This window comes from Sprattus sprattus, assembly GCF_963457725.1.
Source record: "Sprattus sprattus genome assembly, chromosome: 18".
Taxonomy (NCBI): domain Eukaryota; kingdom Metazoa; phylum Chordata; class Actinopteri; order Clupeiformes; family Clupeidae; genus Sprattus; species Sprattus sprattus.
The window spans coordinates 16,904,645-16,927,783 of record NC_137916.1 but is presented as its reverse complement, the minus strand read 5'-3'; the positions used below and the strand labels follow the sequence as shown (position 1 = coordinate 16,927,783).

Here is a 23,139-nt window from a genome sequence, read left to right as displayed (position 1 = left end):
CTTATGGCAAGGTGCTTGTGACGGAGCGCTGCGCTACCGTCACGGCAGCGATACTCTGCCAAGGGTCATCATAATGGGAAATGCATTGTTCATCACCAAACTGTTCCTGGATGGTTGGGAGAAGTGGCTCTCAGAGGATGTTTTGGTCCAGCAAGCGCCAGGACCGTCTCCTAAACATGATTCAGCTGCGGGATCGGGTCACCTCCAGCACAGAGCTTGCAGGCAGGTGTGAGTGCATCTGCGCGCCCAGTGAGGCTAAGACTTTTGGAGGATGGCCTGGTGTCAAGAAGGGCAGCAAAGAAGCCATTCTCTCCAGGAAAAACATCAGGGACAGACTCATATTCTTCAAAAGGTACAGGGATTGAACTGCTGAGGACTGGGGTAAAGTCATTTTTACTGATGAATCCCCTTTCCGATTGTTTGAGGCATCTGCAAATAAGCTTATCCGGAGAAGACAAGGTGAGAGCTACCATCAGTCCTGTGTCAAGCCAACAGTAAAGCATCCTTAGACTCTTCATGTGTGGGGTTGCTCCTCAGCCAAGGGAGTGGGCTCGCTCATAATTTTGCCTAAGAACACAGCCATGAATAAAGAATGGTACTAAAACATCCGTGATAAGCAATTCGCTGAATTTGACAAAAAGGGTATGGGATTACAGTCGTGGACTGTGCTTTTAACTGTTTTTATTATTTGTTGTGTTCTATGTTGTTCTTCCTCCTATGTAGCAGAGCCTATGTGAAAATGACAATAAGGCCCAATCCCATTTCTCATCTCTACCGCTACCCTTACCCCTACCCCTTCGCCTTCGCTTTTTCAAACGGAGCGGTAGTGGAAGGGGTTGAAACGCTAGCCCTTCGAATTGGGATAGCACTTCAACACTTACGTACGTCATCAGTACGCTGCGTCAGCTGTTACGTTACCGGAGAGCGACAGCTGTCACTCACCAGACATAAACAAACATGGTGCCTGCAGCTCTTATTTACACAATGCAACATTTCATCAAACAAGTTTTAAAATCATGAATTACAAAGAAAATACTTTCATTTGTTTGATGCTTTCCCTGCTGTTTCCGACATTTTTAAATTGACTCTCGCGATGTTTCTTCTTTAATGCTCACGGGTTCGCAATGCATTGAGGGAAATCAGTCTACCCCTCCGTTTGAAGTGTGCCCTCGGAAAATCTCCGTTTGGAGCGGTAGAAAGCGCTTCCCCTTCCCCTACCCCTCTGTCTTAACGTGAATTGGGACAGCACTACCCCTCCACATGAACGCGCAAAACGGAGGGGAAGGGGAAAGACGAAGGGGTAGCGGGAGAAATGGGATTCAGCCTAAAAGCTGACTTGACTTGTACTGAACATCCGGACATCAGATTCCCCCACATGGACAATTAGTTTTGGTATTTAGCAAACACTTTTACCCAAAGTGACGTACAAAATGATGATAAAATGTAATTAAGACCTTGATCAACACGAATTGTTACACAGATGAGCTCACAAATCTGGTCAAAGAGGAAAAGCGAAGCACTTAGTTGCAGTTTTCCCTAGTTACTCCAGCGCTTCCGGAAATGAAGTAGGTGGAAATGGAAAGAGGAAAGCGAAACTAAAAGTGTATCGGTGTCAGTCGATCGGTCATTATTATAGGTTCTTATTTTGCAAAAAAAAAGACCCCCCTCTTTATCCCCCACACCCAGGATGTAAGCCTGAAATTGACCCAAATTAATAATTGTATGCGTTGAAATATGAATTTCACTTGCATGAATGAATCTCAATTATTTGCAGAAAATCAATGGTCTAATATTGTTGCAGATTTATTTTTTGTTTACAAAGATGTTTAAAAAAAAAAATACATACATGCATACATACATATATAGGACTTCATTGACACGTGGTAAAAAAAAAACTATACAAAAATGAATTGATGATGTCTTGATGGAATTAATTTATGGTATTGACTGTGTCTGCAGCGCACAAATAAATTATTGAAAGTTTTGGAAAAACATAAATAAATAAATACATAAATAAATAAATAGATATCTTTTTACATTGCTTCTTGACTAAATAAGGTAGCTTGAGCTCTGGAGAATAAATTTGAGTGTGTATAATATCTCCTTTCGAACCACCTCCCACGCACAATCACTGGATTCCTGGAAAGGGACATAATAGTTATTAATAACAATTCAATATAACCAAAACTACATAGAGAACATTGCTGCGCGCGCGCGTCATTTCCTCACCTTTTCTTTCAAAACTGTTGCTATTTTGTCAAAATACGTTTTCAGCGTTACATTTCTAGCTGGGAAATCCTCCTGAGGTGATTGAGTTTTGCTCATAATCTGGTTTAGACGGAAATGCAATATTAGATTTTAAAATATACTGTTAACATATTGAATTGTTTTTGTAATCACTAGCTGTTTGACTCACGCATTTGCTCTCCTCAATCTGACGGTAAATAATGTCCTGGAAATCCTCCAGATTATTCCAGCTGGTCGGCATAGAGTCATTGGCAAACAGAGTGTCGATCAATTTGAGAGTTTCATAAGCCGCCTTCTCTGCACCACCACTCTGTAAAAAAAAGCAGATGATGCATTCAGTGTGATAAAAGAACGACGTTCTCTTCTATTTGGTAGGCTACTTGGTCACTGTTGCCCATTTCATCCACAACCACTGCTTTTCGAGAATTTCACTTACTTCTGCTGTCTCAGAGGTCTGAAAGGCAGCGGACGGGAATGCAATCGGAAGATTATGCTCAAGGCACTCCATAGGAAAGCGACCACTCTGTTAGATAAGACGGGGTAACATTGTTACTGCATGAATAAAACCATATGTTGCGATTCGATTCAACGTTTCAATTAAAAACTCACCATGCTCTCTAGGAGACAGTGGGATTTGTCTACCAATCTTCTTTGGAGTCCGCATGTAATGGGTACCGCGCTGACATCCACAAAGCAGAGGATGATGGTCACCCAGGTGAAGCTCTGAAGTACCATTCTGTCTGTAGATTCGCTGAACTGAAAAGGAGAACAACCAAACCATTACACTGCAAGGTGAAGAAAACTGCCATTATATTTTAATTTCATTTTGGTTTTTCCAAGCTTGACCATACTTGCTTATGATGTGGTTGTAGATCCAGTCGATCTTATGTGGTTTGTCTTCCATCTCCACTTTTGTGGTTTTATAGGGCTCATTTGAATAAAAAAGTGAAAGAGGGATTTTCGTGTACGGCAGGAGAAGGATATCAAGCATTTCCATTTCTAAACAGTTATTTTCCCCAAACAACCAGAAACCGTTACGTCGTAGCTTTTAAAATATGTGTGTATAGTTTTAATGTACGACTGGCTATTTCTCCAAATTACCACTCAACATACAGTTGCACTTAAAATTATTCAAAATGTTTGCACATGAGGTTTAGGCTTAGATGGTAATAGTAAGAGAAGTTGATGTTTCACATTTTCATTTCATATTTTATGTTTGAAGGATTTTTAAACACAACATTATGTTCTCAAAACCCTCCTCTTTAACAGAAAATACTTATTTATGAGTTTTCAACCACTTTTCCATGTAGATGACACGTTGAGTGTAGCCTATTCAACTGTTCAGACAAGTTACCCGCAGGTTATCAATACTGATTAGGGACTGCAGAGCATCCAAACGCCAATGTTTGCTTTTAATGTAGATTACGTCATGGTGCAAATTGAGGCATGCTTTGAATCATTGTCCAGCAGAAGTTGCCTTTAAGGCTTCCTTTTTTTCGACTGACCCCATGAAATTGCATCTTGAATTTACTGATATTTAGTGGAATACATTCTACCCTTTATTCTCTGTGCCACTTGCTGCTAGAACATTAATAGATTAACAGAATATATTCATCCACATGTTGTCACCCAACGTTGTTTTTTTTTTCATCCAATGCTGCATGATAATTGGCTCATGAAAGTTGACCCATGTAAATATGCTCTCCATGCACAACAGACCAGCAAATGATCAAATAGCCTATGGGTTTTATGAAGATGTCTTCAAGAGGAGGTTACAAGTTATCTCGTACATGTGCTTACAAGCGGTGAAAATGAGAACTTGCATCCGAGTATTAAGTCTAGGTCTACCCATTTATGCTGTAATTGGTTGTGGAGTTTGGGGTCTCTGCCACCACAGTTACCAAAAAAACTTTACCGCTAACGAAGCCACAAAAGCGGAAGAGTGAACACTGAAGATCGAAATGCTCCTCATGTGGTTTCTCAAACTTTCCAGACTGTTTCATTCACGCTGCATTTCATTTCACTTTTCGTACATCTATTCATCCAGGAGGTTTAAATTCAGAACATGGGTCTACCGGGCATACAACTGCAAACCAGCCTACAGTTACGACGACTTGGTAGCCTACTGAAAACAGGTAAGGAGGCACCACCATCGTTCATCGCGCCAATAATAGCTTAATTGTGAAAGAATTAATGATTGTTTCAATGAGTCATTGCAGATGTGATTTAAAGATGTCTCATCTGTTGCAGTTTTCGCATCGCGGACATGGCACCACAGAGCTTCACTTTGCTGAGCATCATGCTGTGCGCTGTGCATGTCCACTCACTGTGCCGGCTGCAAGGCGCACTAGTAGAGAAAGTCAACGGCCTTGCTGAGAACATGGTAACATATACACTTTCAAAATATATCGTGTTGATACATCTCGTGATGCCGGGAAATCCGAATGTACGAGTAAATGGTTTGTCTGTTTCAGGGAGGCTATTTTCCATTCGAGTGCCTTGATGAAAACGTCAAGCTTACATTCCCTGCCGCCGCTTTCAAGTCGAACGGGACTGCACAGGTAAGGGCAGGTTTTTGCATCTGGTGCTAAGATACAAGACAGCACACGGAAAGGACCATATGAACGTGATTCTTTACCACAGGTCAACGTCGGCATAAAGAAATCTATCTATGAAGCACTCAGAAAAATTGATGTCCTGTTTGAGAATGACACCATGCCTAACAGCTGGGACCAAAGGAAAATAGACGACTTCAGAAACATAGTTTACCGACTGGTCGAGGAGAACGAGTGTGTAAGTTGTAATCCATAAACTTTACATGTCTTTGGTTGATTTTCGTTGCTAAATGGATGAGCCCATAATAATAACTTTACTGTTGCTACTTAAGGTTTTGAACTCATATCAGGCGATCGAAGACGACTTTTCTGACAGAGAAATCCTACTGGATGCATATTTTAAAGAAATAACAGACCTCCTCCAACTAAAGGTAGACCATATCGTAAAACAAAACCCCTGTTACAAAACCTAGGACTTTCATTTTGAACGGAGTCCTAAAATTCTCCCATTCCTGTTGTGCTTCCAGGAATTCAGCGCCTGCGCGTGGGAGGTCGTGCGAAAGGAGACCTTGCGCACTCTCGGGTTTATCTTGCAGAACGCCTCCGATCACCTGTTTTGGACAAGAAGACACGGGCACAAACGTCGTCGTTAGATTCTTCTCATCGTTTTCCCCAGTGTGATCAATTTTACGACATGAATTTGTACATATGTTATTAAGATTATTTATTTATGCATTACTGTCACGTGAAATGTTTGTGTTTAAAGTAAATAAATTATTTGTAACCGTCATTTGAGTTTTCCTTCATTTGAAAAAATCGAATAAAGCATAGCCCAAAGGACAGTGACGTATTGCTCATCGGGCATCAGTTTCAGCCTGAAACGTGGCCCAAACCGTATACATTCACCCTGTCGTTAAAAAAGAGAGCACCACGAACAAACCGAAACATTTAGCAACTACAACAAGACAAAACACGTTGTTGCTAGGTTGCACCCATAAGTTCTCTTCTGTGTCTATTTGTCCCTTAAGAAAAGAGCAGGCTTAATCATAGAGCTCGGAATTTGGCATGTAGCCTGCCAAACCCTCTAAGATAGATAGATAGATAATTAGATAGATAGATATATTTATTAATCCCGTGGGGAAATTCTAAAATCGTGCAGCTCTCTCTAACTTACAATAATTACAGACAATATGTACAGACAATACGATACAATACAAACAGACAATATAATACAAAACAGTTATATACAATGTAGATAAGAGGTATAGTGCAAAACAGTCCAGACATATAATTAGAGTTTTATGACAGCTAGGACAAAGGACCTCCTAAGACGCTCAAACCGAGAACGTAGCGTGTTGAGCCGGAGGTTACTGGACTGTCCTGCCAGGACATTGGTTGACATTGCCCATGATGGCGAAGAGCTTGCCCCGCATCCGTCTCTCCACAGTCCCCAGTGAGTCCAGGCTTTGCCCCACCACTGAGCCCGCCTTTCTTACCAGCTTGTCCAGCCGCCCAGTGTCCCTCTTTGACATGTTTCCTCCCCAGCAGATTGCAGCATAGAAGAGCACGCTCGTCATCACTGATTGATAAAACATGAGCAGCATCTCCTTGCAGACATCAAAGGACCTGAGTTCCTCAGGAAGAACAACCTGCTCTGTCCCTTTTTGTATAGTGCACCTGCGTTAGCCGACTAGTTCAGCTTGCCGTCCAGATGCACCCCCAGGAACTTGTAGGTCTGCACCACCGCAATGTCCTTGCCCTGCATGTTAATAGGCTGCAGATATGGCTTAGTCCTACGGTAGTCAATGACCAACTCTCTGGTCCAATATTTCTGGACGTAACAGGACTCAGAGTTGTAGATGAAGTCTGACATGTAGAGGGTGAACAGGAACGGAGCCAGCACAGTCCCCTGTGGAGCCCCAGTGCTGCTCACAACTATGCCAGAGGCACAGCTCCCCAGTCTGACAAACTGCCTCCGTCCTGTCAGGTAGTCTGTAATCCAGGATGTGAAGAAGGGATCCACCCCCATCCTTTCGAGCTTCTCTCTAAGTAAGAGAGGCTGGATGGTGTTAAAAGCGCCTGAAAAGTCTAAGGACATGATCCTCACTTGACTTCCCGGTTCGTCCAGGTAGGAGTAGGCCCGGTGGAGCAGGTAAAGGACAGCATCATCCACCCCTACACTCTCATGGTACCCAAACTGCAGGGGGTCAAGTGCATGTTTGGTCAGAGGTCTCAGGTGACTTAGAACCAGCCGCTCCAGTGTCTTCATGATGTGTAAAGTGAGGGCCACTGGTCTGTAGTCTTTTAGCAAGGCCGGGCGCCCAGTCTTGGATACTAGCATAAGACATGATGTTTTCCACAGAACCGGGGCCAAATCTTCCCATCTTTTTTGGTCAAAATTACTAGGGACAAGAATCAGAATTGGTCCAGTATTGAGCAAGAGCACAATAACCAGCAACCACAAAATGTGGCTATAATGCAATCCTATGGGGCAAGCATCTGCGTCAAAGTAAACCACTTTTTTTTCCCGCCGACAGGCTCATGTTATTGTAAGTGTCTGCCAACATGGAAAGGATCCCTATATACCTGTGTCTGTTTACCTTAATGACTGTAGAAACTGTAGAAAATGATGTTTCTACAGTCATTGGTTTACCTTTCTCTTCTTCTGGTCTCTGACTTAACACTCCATACAGTAGCTGTAGCTGAGTCGCGTGACCCATGTTTTTGTTAGATGACAGTAAGCTAGGGTTTATGTACTCCAACTCTGTAACTTTACCACACTTTTCCTCAGATGGCTAACTCCCAATCATGTTTACACAGTTTTCTTCCTGCAACAACTCAACTCCAACAAGATTTCAGAAGAGACTACTCTTTCAGACAGACTTCTGTTACATGTTGTTTTATAATTTTTTCAAAAAAACTCAAAGGTTTACACTTCTGTAAAAGACATACAGTATGCCCACATTTCTTTGAAATTAGTGTAAATATTTTTAATTTCAAACTTATTTTATTATTTATTGACCAGCCTATAGCATAACTAGACAAAGTAGTGTGTAATGTGACCTCTGCACAAAGTGAGAGCATGGACGGATTATGAAATGAAGGGCCTCTGGGCATGAAGGCCTCCTGAGCCCTCCAACTCCCGGGGTCACAAGAAGCAACTCACAGTTTAAACACCCATGTAGTTACATGACATGTAATACCTGTAGATTGCCTATAGGAGTCACACCACATCAACACATGATGCAATAAGATACATTCATTAATTTGAATTGCCAACAAATAGCACATTAATTGACAAAATAAAAAGCACTTGTATGAACCAGACTTGTATAGGGGAAAAGTGTATTCAAAATCTGAAGATCCCTGATCATTACTAGAGGCCCTCAGAAACCTCTATAATCGGCTTTTAAAGTCTGGCTGGCAGGCCTAAATGAACATTCTGTGGGGGCCCCCAGAATTCTTAGCAGTGCCCTTGTCACTGTCACAGACAGGCTAGACATTCAAGGACATACAGGACTTTACACATGGGGCAAACATACATTTTAAAAGTGTAACACCAGGTGCGTTTCTACCTAAAACTAAAGTAACCCTATTCAACAATTTGACACTTTTTGAGGTATGGTTGTATTGGATACATTTATATAAAGACATTAATATTAATGAGACAGAGACCAGCAATCAGAATTTCAGCACTTTATCTTTTGCAAAAGAGGGAAAGTGTCACAACCAAATATCATGAACAAACTCCAAAGTTGAGCTAGGCGCAGCCAGCCTTTATGTGAGTATAAAAAACATGTTTCATGAGCAGAGAAAGGGCATTATTTTCCCAGGATGATGAATTGTCTGTTTCACATCGCTACAGAAGTTAAAGAAGTGTTCCTCAGAACATGTCCTTGAAAGAAGAACCATATGCATGACTATCAGTACAAAAACAGGTGGTATGCCTCAGCAAGACAGTATGCCTCAGCAAACAGGATATGCATTCAGATTAAAATAGAATAACAATGTCCTCATTAAATTTCTGTATCAATCCTCCCTTTTATTATATTTTACTCCCCAGACAGGTCTTCTCTGTAGATTTTCCCAGCCCAGTTCATTAATTAAAAATGGTGGAATCACAGAGATGCAAAGACACTTCATCATCATAAGCAGGTGCAGTTGGCTGAGCATAGTCTTCTTCCCCCGCAGGGAGTGCAGAATACATGATATCTCGTTTCTCCACAGCAGATTGTATTGCCCTGAGAACAAGAGCTTTAAAACAAGCTATCAAACAGCAACCAAACAACAAACATCCCTATTATAACACTGGTAATTATGTCTTTCCATTGGCCAAACCACTTTCCCATCAGGTCAGAGAACAGAACAGAGTACCCAGAGTTCTCAGCCAGCTTCAGCAAGAGGTTTGTCAGCCCCTCCAGTGCCTTGGAGATGGAGCCATCAGGAGCTGTGTTATTTGGGGATAAACGTGCAACAGGCATCTCCAAACATTTGGCAAACACCCCCTTTCTTAGCTAATATCATGTCTATAGCCATTCTATTGTGCCATGCCATTAAACTTGTCTTATCTAACTGCTTGTGTATCCCTTGTATTGCATCTCGAGTGTAATTGACAAACTCCCCTTATTGACTGGGACTCCCCTGGGTAATTGCATATAGATATTTATGATCAGCCGAGTAATATTCATCCTGATTATCGCATGCTCCTGTAGAGCAAAAGTCAATAAGGAAAGTGTGGTCCTCCCCTTCGACTCACTTTTATATCTACCTTTCCTGCCCCCACCAGTATGCATACAGAGCAGAGTCACAGCCACCACATGACCTAGATCCGAGTCTAACCTCCCCTATAGGGGCGAATAGTCGTTGGTTTCTTCACCAGGGTTGAGACGAGATGGGGCCTATTGCCCACCTCCCCTTTGGAGCTGGTCTTTACTCTTCAACACCTGTTGGGAGTTCAGCTTTTGCACTGAGCCTCAGAGACTGAGCACGCGTTACTTTAGGGTCGTTTATATGTGTGTTTTTTGTAAGCCGCTCTGACAGAATCGTCTTTGCGAGAAGGTGTGAAAAATTCTAAGGGAAGCGGCTCTTGTTGTTAAGCTGTTACATGGACCGACATTTTTGCCGCTTACCTTGCCTTGAGCATGCGCAAAGACGACGGAGATGTGCGAGGCACGCATTTTGACATAGTTTAATTGTAGCCCCACAAACATTGTATTCTGTGTGGGGCTGAGGTTGCTCTTCTCAAGATTCACCCAGGCCAAAGGGCAGCACTCTGAACTGGTAAGCCTGTCCTTGGAATGCAAACCTCAGAAAAGGTCTGTGGACTGGGCACATCGGAACGTGAAAGTATGCGTCCTTCAAGTCCAGGGACTTCTCTCGAAGGACATTAAAATCTGCTGTCTGTTCAGCATTTTGAATGGTAGCACTTTTACAAATGCGTTTAGACGCCTTAGGTCCAGGATAGGACGCAGACCTCTGTCTTCTTATGGAATGATAAAACATTTGGAGTAAAACCCAGCAAGCTGTTCATCGGAGCTTACCCTTTCGACAGCCTCTTTTTCCAGGGTTAAAATCTCTCTGTTTAAAACTTCCGCCTGAACTGGGTCATTGACTATGGTCACCTGAACCCCAGAAAAGGGAGGGGGGCGCCGCCAAATTGAATTCTGTTGCTGTTCGCCACTGTAGCCAGCACCCATTGGTCTGACACACACTCTACCCAGCTGCTCAGGCGAAGCTGGGAGACGGCTTCGGCAGGCGGCTTCACACCGCTAGGTGGCTCTACACAAGAGCCTGCAGCTCTGTGGGGGTATTGCCTTTGAGTGGATGCCCTGGGGGAAAAACGCAGCTGATGTGTTGGCTGACGCTGTGGGGGTCTTCCGCCCATAGAGACAGCATGCTCCACGCTCTGTCTCCTGCCCGCCCCACTAGCACCAGATCGAAGCGGTGCATGGCCAGGAGTTCTGTGTTGTTGCGACGAAGGGGCAGCCCTGCCAAAGGTTCGATGAACGGACTCTCTTGTACGTCGCGACTGCTCAGTGGAGTCAAACACACCCTGAGGGTCAGGATAAAAAAACCTTAGCTGGCACTACTGCCATTTTAATGAGGTTCTTCAGCCAGACCTGCCTACGTGCCAACACTGCCGAGGTCATTGCAGCGCCAATGTCCCTGGTAAGCTGGGAGTGGGTGATAAGAGTAGAATCCACCAACGATCTTCTGGACCAAGCGTTTTTCTGATCGCTGCCAACAAGATGGCCGGCGCATTACCAGAATGTGCGGCACGGGCAGCTGCATTGTAGGAACAGCACACAAGGGTGTCCGTCTTATGGCAGTCCCTGACTGGGCACTTGGAGTTAGCAGTCACCCAAGCTGGGCCAAGCGATGTCCGGGCCGGCATCTCTCTCTCAACTTGTGGCATGTCAGCCAGCCCCAGAAGACTTTGCCGCGCTGCATGCCAGCTCATCCCCAGCAGATTGTGTACTTGTGCGCCTCTTTTGCGCTCTCGTACACTGCTTGTTAGGTGAAAATTCACCCAAGTTACCTCAGGACTCCGGAGATGCATATAAGTATATTTATAAGACAAACAACAATTGCAATCGGGCCCACTCCCAGCACAAGGCTGAACGTGAAGCAATATTAAACACATTGCACAAGGTTTATATAGACAGAAGTTTAGTTTTCAACAGGGATAACCATGTGGTTGATCTCTGACGTCCGAGGCTCCTTATATTACAAGGATGGCAGTTGTGCACACGATCGTAAGAAGCTTTTCACCTCTGTTCTAAACATGCTCTTGTAGAAATGCAGACTGGGAAGCCTCCTCAAGGCTATGCGCTTAATTACTGAGTGCAAACACCCTGCCCACGCAGCAAAAACACACTACACACCCACTGCGCCCGGACGCACTGTTTGGGCCAGTAACAGAAGGATTTATTGTGGGCACTGCTTAGCTGAGGAAACAGACTTTACATTTGATGCCTGTAAAAACACTATAACGCTGGCAAACTACCTCAGAAGAAGAAAAACAAGTTCTTCAAAACATGCAAACACAACTATAAGTTTAGCAAACAGAAAGTCTTTCTGTGCTCAAACACACAGCTAAACGAGAAAGAAACAAAGTAACGAGTGACCCTGCATGAGGGAAGTCAACAAACAATCCCCAACACTCCAATCAGCGAGTGTCTGGGGCACAATCTACACATTTTCAAAAACAATACGGACTAACCACACAATCCACAGGGATACTAGGCGCCTGCCGCAAGGTAACGGATTAATGTTTAGTGGAGTCCAACAGGGTATTCCTTAAACCAAACTTTACCGGTCTCAGATGAGGCGAGACAGGCAAAGACAAAGGGGCGTGTCACCGGTGTGCTTCATACTGCGGGTCCAGCCCCCAGTCACTCACACAACCCTGTTGGTATTATGGTCTCGAGACAGGTAGTAAGGAGAGGCATCATCCAAGGTGTAGACCGTGGTGACGGTCTGAGTGAGGTCAAAATAGATTTGAAATTCCCTAGTGCACCTCTCCGCTCCCTTTGAGGGATGCGGAACCCCTTCTACTGCCTTCAACATTACTTCATGTGTCCAGTGGCGGTACACATACACCACCGCAGGCGCGTCCTCGGCTCCTGCAGCTGGATTTGGTAATTCGATCATCAGATTGGCCATATCCTCAAACCGATCACTTGTATTATTTATTTTAGAAGTATTGGCATCATAATACACCCATTATATTTTTGTCTTTGGCTTTTCTCGCAGTTGTCTCCACATTGGAGAGTCAAATTAGGATTTGAGTCCAACTCTGGTTACTAAAACCACCTAGGATTTTAGTCCAACTCTGGTTCCTAAAACCACTTAGGATTTGAGTCCCTACTCTGGTTCCTAAAACCACTTAGGATTTGAGTCCCTACTCTGGTTCCTATAACCACTAAAGGATTTGAGTCCCTACTCTGGTTCCTAAGACCAAACCCTCTGTGGACCCCTAGTCCTAGGGCACTTCTATAGGTATGAAGATTTGACTCAGGGTCCGAGTAGGTACTAGTGCTGTCTCTTCGTTCCTCCTCGCCTCCCACAGCCAAACAAAGTGGCTGGCCTTCCAAAACCGGTCCCAGGATGAACCACCGGATGTTGGGATCCCGGACGAAGCCCCCAATTCTGTTGGATAAATCTATATCAAGATGTTAATATTAATGAGACCGAGTTTTAGTACCATCCTCAAATTAATTTTGATAGCATATGGTAATGTGAAGGACAGATAAACACGCGTCATTTCCACTAGCCATCCAGAATATGACTATAGAGTTCTGTGTTCCTGGCTGGAAGAAAAGCTTTCACAGCATGACATTGCCAGCTATACTGCCAACACTTCTCTTTGCCCTGCACTGTCTGTTGCCGTCTTCATGTGTGGGTAAGTTTGTCTGACTGACTAAATCCTGTGCATGTTTTCCATCTTTCCCTGCTCTGTCTGACTACATCTGACAACCCACCACTGCATTTAAGTGTTTTTGTTTGTCTTGCAGCGTATAGCTGTAAGCAGGTCCCTGGTGGCCTGGTGCAGATTGATGCAAGTCTTGGACAAGTGTTTGGGGTCAACAAAAATGACAACATCTTCACACTGTATGGATCGTCATGGACTCAGTTGCCAGGCAAACTGAAGCATGTCACTGTAGGACCTGCAGGAGTCTGGGGAGCCAGCAGACCAAATATGATCTATAAACTTGTTGGTGCTAAATGGGTGAATGTACCTGGTAAGAATAACTACACCAATGATCATATATGGAATTGTGGGCCACCACAGGTAGTCATTTTTAGAGAGATAAAAGTGCAATATTCCTACAACCTCAATGTGCAGCTGTATGGTTCAATAGGAATGTGCTGGTATGATTTAACAGAAACGTTTATATTTTTCGAATGATGTGTGTCTTTATTATGATGTCAACCAATATGGGAAAGTTTGTACGATTAATTTATGTTCATTTTGATATAGTACATAATAAAAGTGTGTTAACACCGTATCTGAAAGGGTCCATAATTCTGTGTAACAGAAAAACATGTTGAAGGACCTTGTATCATTTCTGTGTGACAGCTCTTCCCCACAGATGTGGTGTTCAAGTGTTGTACATGACAAGTGTTATTCCAATAGGTTTTTTACAGACATTTTCCATATGGGATCATGACCAATCGTAAGTTAATGTTTTTGTTCTGGACCAGGGCTCTTGAAGCAGATTGATACTGGGGGAGACCAGTTTGTGGCAGGCGCCAATCATGGCGATGTCCCCTTCTGTCTTCCAAAGGAGAACACAGTTGGCTACAGTAGAAGTAATAGTGCTATGAACTGGCGCAAAATGACCGGCGGCCTGAAGTACTACAGCTGTGGTCCTTATAGCTGCTGGGGTGTTAACAGTCAGGATCAAATCTTTGTGAGGAAGGTAAGTCATGCTGGGTTCTGCTCTCTCTGGAATAATTACTAATCAATAAATTAATTGATTTAGCTAATCAGCCTTTGTTTGGTCCTCTAGGGGGTGAACGCCTTTAATTGTGAGGGGGACGTTCCTGGCAGGAGGTTCCAGGACGCCTGTCTATGATCGAGGTGGGAAGTGACGGATCTGTCTATGGTGTAAATTCTATAGGACATGCGTTCCGCAGGTTTGTCTTTACGAGCTCTTCTGTTTAGGAGATGCACCTTTTGCATAATTTTTTTCATAATTGTGATGCATTTTCTTTCAACTGTAAATGATTCCTTCATGAATAGAAGTGAAATATCCCCATTGCAGGGATTCCACGTCTGCCTGTAAACCTGAAGGTACCGGCTGGACAGACATTAAGCTCTACACTGGACAGGTGAAGCATGTGTCCTACGATCTGGGCCATCTCTGGGTCATCCTGAAGAATGACACCATCTATGACTGCTCTGACTGAGCACTGCTCTTCCACAGAGGCAGCCTTGCTGGTCAAACCCTTTAATTCGTGTCCGATCTTCTAACACACCCATAATTAGAACAGGCATGATCGCCCTGACCGTATGTTTTATCCAGTTAAAGTTTGGATCATATGGAAAAACACATGTATTGTGCAGATTTTAAACATCAGTGTCCAGAGACTTCAAATATCCTGAAGGGATCCTGTCATTGCATGATGGTATATCAGGTTGTACTTTCCAGAATTGTTTGTCTTTAAAATAATCATAATGATTTCTACTTGTGGCTTTGCTGATCAATAAAGCATATTGTACTCAAAATGACACTCAACTGCTTGCATCATGTTTCATTATTCATCTCTATTAGCAGTTCTCCAGATATACTCGATTGGTGACACAAAAAGATAGTCTCTGTTCAATGCCATATACTCCTATAGACTCCTTGATAGGACCTGTCAGCTAACTAAACTTACTGTGTGATGTGTGAATCTCCCCCTTGATTAGTAAAGTTGGAGTTGCACCTGATAAATTAAGCTGATGATCCGTGAGATTCATATCACAGTATATACCGTGATGTTTTTATTATGTGCCTGAAAGATTTTGGCAGTGGAGTGAACTATTGGGCAGGTGATGTACACAAGTAAATTATGCCGATATGTTTTGCAGAGAACAACGACTTGACCAAGAAGCAACCGCCAGTTTAGACCAGCAAGATGTGTTCAATTGGTAATTGGGCTAACTGAAGGCTATTGAACCTAACCATTTGCAAAGATTTGCTAAATCATTTGAAGTTTGTGCAAACTGTAGGCAATTGTACTTGTCATTTACAAGGATGTGCTAATACAATTGCAATTTCATTAAAGGAATGAGAAATTTCAATTTGTTGTGAACCAGTGCACAGTGGTTTGGAGGTTTGTACGTGTTGTTTGTGTGGTGAGGCACGTGTAGCCAGTGGCTCAGGTGCTTGCACTGCAACCTCACAGCAAGAAGGTCATGGGTTCGATTCCTGCATGGAGTGCTGTTTGCTCTGGGGTCAGGTCCTCCCCAGACCTTCAGTTCTCAGGTGGGCTATCTCCTGGGTGCCTCTGTGTGGAGTTTGCATGTTTAACCTGTGTTCACAAGGGGTTTCCTCCACTTTCTCCTTCCTCCTCCCAATAGAAAAAAATGCAAAGGAAGAACTGACCAAGATGGACAGTTCACTGCACTAACACTTGGTCCCCGGGCGCTTACAAGCTGCCCACTGCTCCTGGGGGATCCTGGAGGAAGGACAGTCCAGGATTGGAAAAAAGCAGAGAATAAATTCACCGCAACCTCATGCCTGCGTGTGTGTGTCCTGTGTCGCCTCCATATGCACGTGTGTGATACAGTGTGTCGTGTGTGCCATTAAAATCTGACAATTAGAATAGAATGTAATTTCTGTTTCGTGAAATGAGCCAAAGCATTGTAATAAACTGTAGTGATGCAGAGTTTATTGAAGGAATCAGCCGGTGAACAGGACACACAGAAACAGGGCATACTAATACACTACAGGGTTAAAAGACAGAAGGAGACGGGACCGACCCTAGACATTTTGGGGGGCGCACTTAAGCACGCAAAAGGGGTTACATAACAGCGCAAGGGGCTCTTGTGGTTCTTGCGGGCCAGCCGCAAGTGCAGTTGCAAGAGTATATATTGACCTAAGATATATTAAGACTAACCTATAAGTGAGCTGAAGGGGACGTGGCCGGAGCGGAGCTCAGCAGGAACGTGACAATAATACAGCAACAAAGTAAATAAAATAGATTGCAATAAAATAAAAAGATTAGATAGACACATAGTTCAAATAATTTGCATGCTTTATCAAGCTACTGGCACACGCATAAAATACCCTAATTCTTGTGAGTCTAGTTTATTTACAGACAAATTTACAATTCAATCGCTACTATGCATAGTAAATAAAATAAGATATATTTTTCGACAAAACACAGATATTGAGCTTTCTGCATCACAGCGCCATCTGGACCTGGACCCCATGTGCCCCTCATGTAGAGTAGCTAGGCTATTATTCAATTTCCATTTCCTTATACAGTTAGCCATCACTCTAAAGAAATCAACGTCTGCTTTGAGTAGAAAGTAACCTCAAGTAAATGCCACTCCTCACTGTTCACACTGGTCGTCGCTGCATTATATCCCAATAATAATTATTATTTCTGAATTCTGAATGCTGTACCAGCAGCTATTGTACCAGCAGGGGGCTCGAACGACAACCAGGCCAGCAATAATGCAGGGAGACTCATGCATCTGAAAGACAATTGAATGGTTTGACGAGGCATGATGGATCAAGATGAGTTAAATGCTCTTTACGGAAATCTCTTGGATATTTTTTTTTATTATTATCACCCATTCAATGTTCTTTGTAGGAAAACAGATCTTGCGAATTGTTTGCAGATCTTACAAAATATTATATATCTGTGGCCGTCATTAGTAGAAGTAGCCTAGTAGTAGCAGTAGTAGTAGTTTTTTAATCACAAACACGTCGGCCATTACTTTGCCTTTCCTTATACAGTCTATCAGTCGGGTCTACAAGCTGTATATATAAAGAATCTGGCAGAACCTTAAGATTGATGAAATGAAGGATGTTCCTCAGCGCTTGACGAAGAATTAAGTCCTGACTCTGACCCGTCATAACACCTGCGCATATGAACATGCACACAGATGATGTCTAACTTGTTCGTGGAGGACTACAAAAATTCTGAGTTCATGGAGTTCAAACAGAACACAATAAAACCTCATTATTTATGATTCATTTTCTGAAAGATGAGACATGTTAGAAGATCTATAGCGCGAATGGAATGCAGGGAGGTACCTAGAGGTGCCATAAATAGGGCCCAGGATATGCTCTATCGCACTAAAACGAAATGCACTGCTAAATAAGTCTAAAGCCAACAGAACGACCTTCGGAGAGTGTGGAAGGATACAATGTATCATTTCGGGTTGAGAATTAGTTTGTATTTCATGGGTTTCACTATGGGGTGCCGATGGAAGGATGGACGTCTCAGATACCTGAATGAACAATGCCTAAAACTTCTCTGGGAAATGGTAAGTTCTATTTAAGGTGCTTCACAAAGCCAGGGATGGGTTGGGGCTGTCATTTTCGATTGTAGTTATCTGATAGGTTGATAGAACACGGTATACTTTCATAAACAGACAAGGGACTGCAATGCAGTTTCCGTAAAAATAAGACCAGCACATGATGTTTTACATGATTCCACAGGGGGGGCATTTCCCAGTGCAATGCTTGGAGGAGAATTTCCGTCAACATCTGGTCCTCAGGAATGCCATTTTTGAAAATTCCAAGCAACTGGATGTAAGTGTGGTGGTGGGACGGGTACGACTCGTTAGATCAGCAAGCTAAAGCAAATAGGCGTATATTGTATGGAACGTCTGATACAAAGCTATCAGCCTGCACAAGTAACGACTGGAAACTCTTGACTCTTGGCTACTCCTTACTACATGAATTACTGTAAACGTCTTATTTGAATTTGTTATTTTACCGTAAAACACCAGATAGACAAATACAAACAATAAACAGACTATCTAGGCTACCAGATTAGGTATCAAACTGTCACCATAGCCCGAGGGAGCATCGAAACTGCTTCTCTCTCTAACCATTAACCAACCGTCCAGTCCATATCCATAGTTAGTCATGGTATCGAGAATGCAATTGGGTGATGCAAAGTTTTTGATAAATACACACCTAATTTTTAGTTTAGCGGAGAGTTTTCTGACTGAGTTGCTTCCAAGTGCGATGTATTTTGTGTTTCTGCATCACACACATATTATTATTTTTAAGCAGACAAATAAACGGAAAATTCTCCCAGCACAGGCGGATGTGATACTGACCTCTTATGTGGTTTTGAGCCAAGTCAGAAAGATTTTTGCCAAGCCCCACCAGCCATGCTCTTGGAGCAATCGACGCACGGACGCCTTCGCCAATATTGTATTCAGGCAAACCACAAACCTGTCTGGATGCGTAAGGTTTCTTTATTGTGTTACTACGATTTTAAGCCGAGACTTCTGCAAATGGCCATCGTCATCCCTGATTTTGACTACTGACTTCACAGCTGGCGGAGGGACAATTTCGTGCGAGTCTGGATGCACTTCACAGTGGGCTGCTTCATAAAACGAAACACTATTTTAAACAACTTAAACACACTTTGAAACAAAAGGTAATGATCGAATTGTTTTACAAATAACACACGATGTATCAGTTATCCTGACAATGTGCAACTCAGTATTTCAGGTTCATCTAAAATATGAGTAGGCTATACCTACTGATTATATTTTCATTTCAGGGCTACAGTTTCTGTGCATGGGAGGTTGTCAGACATGAAATCTACAGCACATTGGAGTGCCTGAACTCTCTGATCATAAGAACAGAGAAACGAAGATAAAGCGCCAAGGCTAGAGGAATTGACACATGAATTGGATTTCGGGATGACGGTAACGTCAAACGACCTTTCTCGGGCACCTGCAACGTGCAGGGAAATACATTTTTGTCACCCACAAGATGAGCCGCTGTCATCTCTGGGACTTCCCTTAATATATAAGTGCCTTCAGTGGAATCTCGAAGACAAAAATAGGAAGTTGTGATTCCACCCTAAATCACCATTCAAGAAACAGTCACATAACAAAAAAAACTCAAATTGTGCCACAACCTCACCGAGTTTGGTGAATGTTTAAAATCAAACCTTAAATTTTGGTAAATGAAGACAATATTTTGATCGTTTCTCTGGACTGATTTTGCCCATTATAGACATGTAGCCTAATGAACATGATAGCGAATTTCTTGATAAGAACCGGTGTGACATTATAAAGGGGGACCGTTTTTAAAATGTTGCATTTACACTTACATTCAGCATTAATCATGTATCATGTATCATCATGTATCATGTATCATCTATCATTTATCATTTATCATTTATTATTTATCATTTAACATTTAACATTTAACATGTAACTTGCAACATGTAACTTGCAACATGTAACATTTAACTTTTAACATTTAACTTTTAACATGTAACATGTAACATTTAACATTTGCATTTACATTTATATTTCAATTTAGCTTTACTGCACAACATTACTTTTTGAAAAGTTATTGTATGAATGTACAGAAATGTCTCTCTAAATGTAAAAAAAAATATATATGTTGGTTTGCTCGAACACAAACCCACAATTGAAAGTAAATCAGGAATGAACCAAATGTTATCCTTCGCCTTAACTCATAACCTTAAAGTAAAAATTAGTATGATTTTAAGGAAAAAGTTAAACAAATCAATAATTTTGAATACATATTGATTCCATTCCCATATGGACCATCTAGTAATCATGCTTGTCTACTTCTAATATGTTACCTATAAAGGTTACAATAATTCCCCTAATTTCATTCTTCAAATTATGATTATGACATTGATCTACTCTGAGAATGACGTTAAATCAGGTGACATTTTAAAATGGTGTTAGGCTAATATGTCACCACACTGTGGCAAAGCGAAAACAAGATACGATATATCTACCCCGAGACATGACAAAGCCATATCCAACACGATTTGAGTTGGTACATCACAGAGAAACCCTCAGACGAGGCTTTCTGAATACAATCGAATACATACCAAAAGGCCTAGAAAATAATGTCTGAGTAGCTGTGTTCTTCCTTGACTGTAATAATGTGTCAGTAGCTGTGTTCTCCGTTGCCTTTAGGAATAATTTGCAGACTTTATTCGCATTATATATTGGAATAATGTGTGAGTAGCTGGGTTCTCCGTTGACTGTATCTGGTCGGAGAAATGCATGGTGGACGCACCTCAGCTGGAATGAGGAATGTGTGTTGGTGATCACAAAGACTGTGAGACTTCCCCTTATGTCACCCTTGGACTGTCTAGATGGCAGAGGAGATCGTCAAAGAGGCAGAGTGTCAGACCACTGATTTGTCCTGCTTTTCTGCCCGCCTACAGTCTAATGTCTGAAACGTAGTTGATATAATATTGCGTTCATCTATTTTTACAGTATTTGGACACTTAGGACCCTGAGCTAGTAGAGCTCTTAAGAATTATATTTCACCGTCAAATGGAAAAGCTGCAGAAATGCATAAGTAATAAAACTAGTTGGACTCTTTATGTTTGTTGTGAACATGCATACGATAAAGCACTGACTTCATCCTCTGGTATGCAAAATGAGGATTTCTTGGGTACCAACAGCAACGCAGCTCAAACACTGAACAGACAGAGGACCGTGAGGAGCAATTCGCTGAATTTGACTAAATGTGTATGCGATTAAAGTCGTGGACTGTGCCTTTAATATTTTTTTGTTATTTGTTGTGTTCTATGTTGCACTGTTATCATTGAGAAAAAAAATCCCTATCCCCTATAAAGCAGAGCTATGTGGAATTGACAATAAAAGCTGACTTGACTTGTACTGAACATCCGGACATCAGATCCCTCAACATGGACCACTGAGCTATATTATTTAACTAAGTTGTGGCTGACTTTGGAGAGACTCTTGTGGAAGGTTAAGGCTTTGGTATTTGGCAAACACTTTTATGCAAAGTGACGCCTATATGACAAGGATTTTAAATTACAGTTAGATTCATCGCCAGGAGAAGTGAGCGAAGACAATGTAATTAGGACCTCGATCAAGACGAATTGTATAGATGAGCTCACACTCTGGTCAAAGAGGAAAAGCGAAGCACTTAGTTGCAGATTTCCCTAGTTACTCCAGCGCTTCCGGAAATGTAGTAGGTGTAAATGGAAAGTGGAAAGCGAAACTGAAAGTGTATCGGTGCCAGTCAATCAGTCATTATTATAGGTTCTTATTTGGCAAAAAATATTCCCCTCTTTATCCCCCACACCCAGGATGTAAGCCTGAAATTGCCCCAAATGAATAGTTACTCTAATGTATATGTGTTGAAATATGAATTTCACTTGCATGAATGAATCTCAATTATTTGAAGAAAAGCAATGGTCTATTATTCTTGCAGATTTATTTTTTGTTTACAAAGGTGTGTAAAAAAAAAAAATACATACATGCATACACATATAGGATTTAATTGACAAGTGGTAAAAAAAAAACAATAACAATAAAAAAATAAATTGATGATGTCTTGATGTTATTGAAATTATTGAAAGTTTTGGAAAAACATAAATAAATAAATAAATAGATAGATAGATAGATAGATAGATAGATAGATAGATAGATAGATAGATAGATAGATAGGCTAGATAGATATATCTCTTTTTACATTGCTTCTTGACTAAATAAGGTAGGTGGAGCTCTGGAGTATAAATTTGAGTGTGTATAATATCTCCTTTCGAACCACCTCCCACGCACAATCGCTGGATTCCTGGAAAGGGACATAATAGTTATTAATAACAATTCAATAACCAAAACTACATAGAGAACATTGCTGCGCGCGCCTCATTTCCTCACCTTTTCTTTCAAAACTGTTGCTATTTTGTCAAAGTATGTTTTCAGCGTTGCATTTCTAGCTGGGAAATCCTCCTGAGATGATTGAGTTTTGCTCATAATCTGGTTTAGACGGGAATGCAATATTATATTTAAAATATACTGTTATAACAAATTGAGTTGTCTTTCTAATCACTAGCTGTTTGACTCACGCATTCGCTCTCCTCAATCTGACGGTAAATAATGTCCTGGAAATCCTCCAGATTATTCCAGCTGGTCGGCATAGAGTCATTCGCAAACAGAGTGTCAATCAATTTGAGAGTTTCATAAGCCGCCTTCTCTGCACCACCACTCTGTAAAAAAACAGATGATGCATTCAGTGTGATAAAAGAACGACGTTCTCTTCTATTTGGTCAATGTTCATCCACAACCACTGCTTTTCGAGGATTTCACTTACTTCTGCTGTCTCAGAGGTATTAAAGGCAGAGGACGGGAATGCAATCGGTAGATTATGCTCAAGGCACTCCACAGGAAAGCGACCACTCTGTGAGATAAGACGGAGTAACATTGTTACTGCATGAATAAAACCATATGTTGCGATTCGATTCAACGTTTCGATTCAAAACTCACCATGCTCTCTAGTAGGCTGTGGGATTTGTCTACCAATCTTCTTTGGAGTCCGCATGTAATGGGTACCGCGCTGACATCCACAAAGCAGAGGATGATGGTCACCCAGGTGAAGCTCTGAAGTACCATTCTGTCTGTAGATTAGCTGAACTGAAAAGGAGAACAACCAAACCATTACACTGCAAGGTGAAGAAAACTGCCATTATATTTTAATTTCATTTTGGTTTTTCCAAGCTTGACCATACTTGCTTATGATGTGGTTGTAGATCCAGTCGATCTTATGTGGTTTGTCTTCCATCTCCACTTCTGTGGTTTTATAGGGCTCATTCGAATAAAAAAAGTGAAAGAGGGAGG

General features: G+C 42.0%; 3 protein-coding genes across 3 annotated transcripts; 1 reads left to right on the top strand and 2 right to left on the bottom strand.

Moving 5' to 3' along the window:
- Positions 1 to 2,049: 2,049 nt before the first annotated feature.
- On the bottom strand, positions 2,050 to 2,982 carry LOC308378934 (interferon beta-like; the record flags this gene model as incomplete). Its single annotated transcript, XM_080855960.1, has 5 exons — positions 2,050 to 2,139; positions 2,230 to 2,328; positions 2,417 to 2,557; positions 2,684 to 2,770; positions 2,857 to 2,982. The coding sequence occupies 5 exons, from the start codon at positions 2,980 to 2,982 to the stop codon at positions 2,050 to 2,052; spliced, it is 543 nt and encodes a 180-aa protein (XP_080712086.1).
- A 10,106-nt stretch (positions 2,983 to 13,088) lies between these two features.
- Positions 13,089 to 14,717, top strand: LOC308379135 (fish-egg lectin-like; the record flags this gene model as incomplete). The annotated part of the gene is made up of 5 exons (XM_080856190.1): positions 13,089 to 13,206; positions 13,319 to 13,546; positions 14,010 to 14,227; positions 14,359 to 14,444; positions 14,573 to 14,717. The coding sequence occupies 5 exons, from the start codon at positions 13,089 to 13,091 to the stop codon at positions 14,715 to 14,717; spliced, it is 795 nt and encodes a 264-aa protein (XP_080712316.1).
- A 7,289-nt stretch (positions 14,718 to 22,006) lies between these two features.
- Positions 22,007 to 22,914, bottom strand: LOC308378984 (interferon alpha-1-like; the record flags this gene model as incomplete). The annotated part of the gene is made up of 5 exons (XM_080856019.1): positions 22,007 to 22,096; positions 22,183 to 22,281; positions 22,371 to 22,511; positions 22,616 to 22,702; positions 22,789 to 22,914. The coding sequence occupies 5 exons, from the start codon at positions 22,912 to 22,914 to the stop codon at positions 22,007 to 22,009; spliced, it is 543 nt and encodes a 180-aa protein (XP_080712145.1).
- Positions 22,915 to 23,139: the final 225 nt, after the last annotated feature.